This window comes from Gregarina niphandrodes (assembly GCF_000223845.1).
Source record: "Gregarina niphandrodes unplaced genomic scaffold scaffold00003, whole genome shotgun sequence".
NCBI lineage: Eukaryota > Apicomplexa > Conoidasida > Eugregarinorida > Gregarinidae > Gregarina > Gregarina niphandrodes.
Window position 1 is genome coordinate 423,644 of NW_011646045.1, and position 3,887 is coordinate 427,530.

The following is a 3,887-nucleotide window of genomic DNA, read 5'->3' on the forward strand; positions in this document are numbered from 1 at the left end:
CCGTGTCGTCCTGCCCACCAGTTGCGGCCTCATCAATGATTAAACCACCAGTTATTGTCTCACCAATTATGGCCTCTTCAGTGGCGGTCTCATCTCTGATGGGCTCACCAGTTGTTGCCTCGTCAGTTACTGCCTCATCAGTGGAATCGTTCGGCCACTTCCCCGACTTCTCTGGTTGGCTGGGCACCCCGAGCGGCGATGATTCGTTAAGTAAAGCGTCTTGCGCAAAGAGCGGGTCGTCCCAGGGTGACATCTGATCCAACGACAGGGAGTCCAACGACACCGGGTCCAACGACAGCTGGTTCAGCGACATCCCGTCCCAAGGCAGCGACATCTGGAACAGCGAGTTTGATTCCGGCTGGGGGTCCAGGGCTTGCGACTGGTTAAGTAGCGAGTCCAGGTTTAAGGCCATCGTCGCTAAGCAACTGCGTGACCTGCGACGTGCCGGCCCGATAGTCCCCCGCATTTAAATTTGCATTCACTCGGCCTCCGTCGGCGGCTGCCCGGCCTCCGTCGGCGGCTGCCCGGCCGGCGGTGCTGCCATCCTCAACTTGGCTCCCATCATTCGGTCACGTCGCCGGCGGACGTGAAGTCGGATCATTACACATTCGGGCGGTCTAGTGTTAAGGGCTTTACGTCCGATTCTTCCTTCCAGTCGCGTTACAGGTCCGTGACTGGATGGGACGGGCACCCGACTGAAGAGGGATGGGCACCCGACTGAAGAGGGCAGAGCCCGCCGCGAACAATACAGAACGGCATCGAGATCCTCAGGCAGGAGAAGACGCTCATAAACACGGCCCTTTCTTTTTGTGCTCAGCAGAGGCCGTACTGCTCTTCTACTCACTTACTGCCTTTGATCTCCAACCGCGTTTACGGGAATTCCCATTTCTTTGGAGCAAGCCTCGAGCCAATCCGTGCAGGAACAATTCGGCTCCATGGTCTGCGCCTAAGACGTGCCCAGCAGCGTACTTGCCTCAATTCTCACCGTCGGTGCCTCGCATGCATCTGTGGTTCACCTAGAGTTGTTCGCTGGCGAGGAAGTCTTTCTCGTATTTGGCTGGCGTCAGCTTGATAAAGCTAGGCCGGGCAGGGCGCGCAGATGCGGGTTTCCGAGTGGGCACGAAGACCTGGCTCTGTTCTCGCTGCAAATTATAGGGCAGCCGGCGCAGGCTATTGACGATGCTCACGCGCACCAGAAGCGGGTCTGTGCGGGCAAGGATGGCTGCCTGTTCCCTTAACTCTCGACATCGCTCCTGTGCCAGTCGTTCCCGCATGCGCTCCGTCTCCTTCCTTATCTTACTCAACAATGCCTCGTCCAGCTCGCGACGCTCCTCATCCCTCCGTCGTCGGATCGAATCCCGACGTCGGGGTCTCCCTCTCTCTCGGCGTCTTCCTCCCTCTTCAGGTCTTCCCCCCTCTTGGGATTTTCCTCCGGTGCGGCCGGGGGTCCGAGCAATTCGACCACCAACTAGACTGTGCCCATCTTCCTCCTCTTCCTCCTCTTCCTCTTCCTCCTCTTCCTCCTCCAAAACGTCTTCGAGAAAAACGGGTAGCACCTTAGCACTCCTTACGTACTCGCCTTTACCCAAGTACTCCTCGATCATATCCACACGAATTCGACACTGCGGACACGATGTATCACGCTCGAACCATTGCTAAACAGATGTGTGTAACATACTAGGAGAATCATAGGGAGGGAAAGAAACAAGGAGCCCTACGATTAGGCAGTTCTTATGGTAGAGATGGTTGCAAAGTTCTGGTTTGTGGATCAGAAGTTCGGCGTTCTGGTCGAGGAGTTCGTTCTCCGTGGCATCGATGAGATCGAGCAGGCACGCCCCACAGCAGCCCCCAGCGACCTCTTCGGGCTGCAGGTTTGTGGGTCGTCGTTTCTTCGTTCGCATTTTTAATGTCCTATCTGCCACCCACCTTTGCAGCCTTCATGGCTTCAAAGGGGGACCGGGAAAAGGCTAACCTGACTTCCAACTCCTTCAACTCCTTTGGACTCAATCCCTCGAGACCCAACTTGCCGAAACCCGCGGCCGTGGAGACCGAGAGTGCAAGACCAACACGGCGGAACAGGAGAGAGCTGCTCTCGCGGAGCAGGTCGGAAGTGATGCAGCGCCACTGGACAGACTGTGCGGATTCGACACACTGTGCGGATTCGACACACAAAACCAAACACGCCATTGGGGCACACGTCACGGGGGGCGTCCTCAGCTCCGACCGCGGAGAGGGCAGTCGTTGGGGCCCCTCCAGCACACCTGTGTACTGCCCACATCTGAGCGAGTCATACACCGAACCAGGAACGAAACTGGCTCCGAACGGGGAACGGGTTTTGACGCCGCCGACACCGCACGAACTAATGCCCCTGATTGGGCCGGAGGGGATGGGATCGGAGCGGACGGGACCCGAGCCGGAGGTGGAGGGGACGGAGGCGGAGCGGGAGCGACGACCTAGAACTGTGGTTACGCGTCGCGAGGTGCGTCTGCCAGCGGCGATTGTGCGTCGGTCGCAAACGACGGACGGAGTATACCAGGAGCGTGCGGCGACCGGCGGCGCAGCGCCTCCCGAGGTGTTCCCCCGAGTCAGTCGGTTCAGCAGAATCGCCGCTCCTGCGACCGGAATCCGGCCTTTTGCGGGATCGGGATTGAAGCCGGTCGTCACGCCGCCACCCTTGGAGAACCACTCGTCCGTGGAGACTGCCAGCTCGCAGCATGTGGCCATAAAGATTGCTGGGTATCCGGAAAGCAAGTCCCGACGACCGAGTACTGCAGGTCCCAGGGCTACTGCAGGTCCCAGTACCGCTGCAAATGGGACCAGTGGTGTTGGCCTGAGTAATGCTGGTGGCAGTGCGGCTGGTCGGAGTGGGCCGGGTCGAAGCAATTGTCGATTGCTGACTAGTCGGGATTTGGAGGGGGAGGCGCATGTAATGGAGGTATGTAGTCCCACTTTGACCACAACGGCCAGGCGGGAGGCGCAACGACTGCACAGCGTGCCGCCTTCGCCGCTGCGTCCGTTAGTACGACTGGTGTTCGTAGCGAGCGAGATACCGTTCCTGATTCTCATGACCTACGCCATCTACTGGTGTGAAGTGTGCTACCTGGCCGCACACAGAGCGCCAATAACCGTCTGGCTTAACGCACTGGTAGCCGGCGTACTAGTCGGTGTTGGTCTCAACGCCAACGCATATCGGGCTCTATACCGACCCATTAGTCGCACCCGCAAAAGACATGCCGAGAAACGAAAAGGCCTTCAAAACGGCAAACTTGTAGAGTCCAGCGTTAGCCCCATGAGCCACAACGCAGGTGGACTCAGCACCCGAAGCGTAACCCCCCCCCCTTCCCAGCTGCCATTGTGATTGCGGGGTCCTCCATTGCGGGGTGGGGGCGTTGCAGACATCTCCGGCTGATGACACCCCCCCCCCCCCCCCCAAGTGGGGTTCCGAACGATATCTGGTGCACGATACCCGTTCAACGACGATACCTGCTCCACTATGATTGACTTTGCAGTTGAGAATTTGCGCCTTCGTATCCTCTGCAAGGATGCCGTTATCGTGGAGTGAAACGGAAAGGGAGTTTGACTACGGGATGATGATCCGATTCTTTATCATTCCCTTTGGCGTCTCCTCCATTTCCGGGATTACCAGCAACGCTAGAGATGACTTTGTGTTGGTCTTTCCCAAAGATCAAACCATGCTGTTAGCTTTCATTGCCATTCCTACCGCATGCGTGGGTAAGACTCCACGCTTCCCTTCGGCTCACGCTTCCCTTCGGCTCCCCCCACTATCTTGATGCCCTTCACGGCCTCAATGGCCTTCACGGCCTCAATGGCCTCCACTGCCTCGATGGCCTCCAGTGCCTCAATGGCCTCCACTGCCTTAATGGCCT

General features: G+C 58.2%; 3 protein-coding genes across 3 annotated transcripts; all 3 read right to left on the reverse strand.

Annotated features, from left to right (window-relative positions):
• GNI_024080 (hypothetical protein) lies at positions 1-412 on the reverse strand (the record flags this gene model as incomplete). Its single annotated transcript, XM_011136073.1, has 1 exon — positions 1-412. A coding segment is annotated over one exon (412 nt), but the record flags the coding sequence as incomplete, so codon positions are not given.
• A 604-nt stretch (positions 413-1,016) lies between these two features.
• On the reverse strand, positions 1,017-1,901 carry GNI_024090 (RING finger protein; the record flags this gene model as incomplete). The annotated part of the gene is made up of 2 exons (XM_011136074.1): positions 1,017-1,655; positions 1,719-1,901. The coding sequence occupies 2 exons, from the start codon at positions 1,899-1,901 to the stop codon at positions 1,017-1,019; spliced, it is 822 nt and encodes a 273-aa protein (XP_011134376.1).
• Positions 1,902-1,911: 10 nt separating this feature from the next.
• On the reverse strand, positions 1,912-3,066 carry GNI_024100 (hypothetical protein; the record flags this gene model as incomplete). Its single annotated transcript, XM_011136075.1, has 1 exon — positions 1,912-3,066. One exon carries the CDS (start codon positions 3,064-3,066, stop codon positions 1,912-1,914), a length of 1,155 nt encoding a protein of 384 aa, XP_011134377.1.
• Positions 3,067-3,887: the final 821 nt, after the last annotated feature.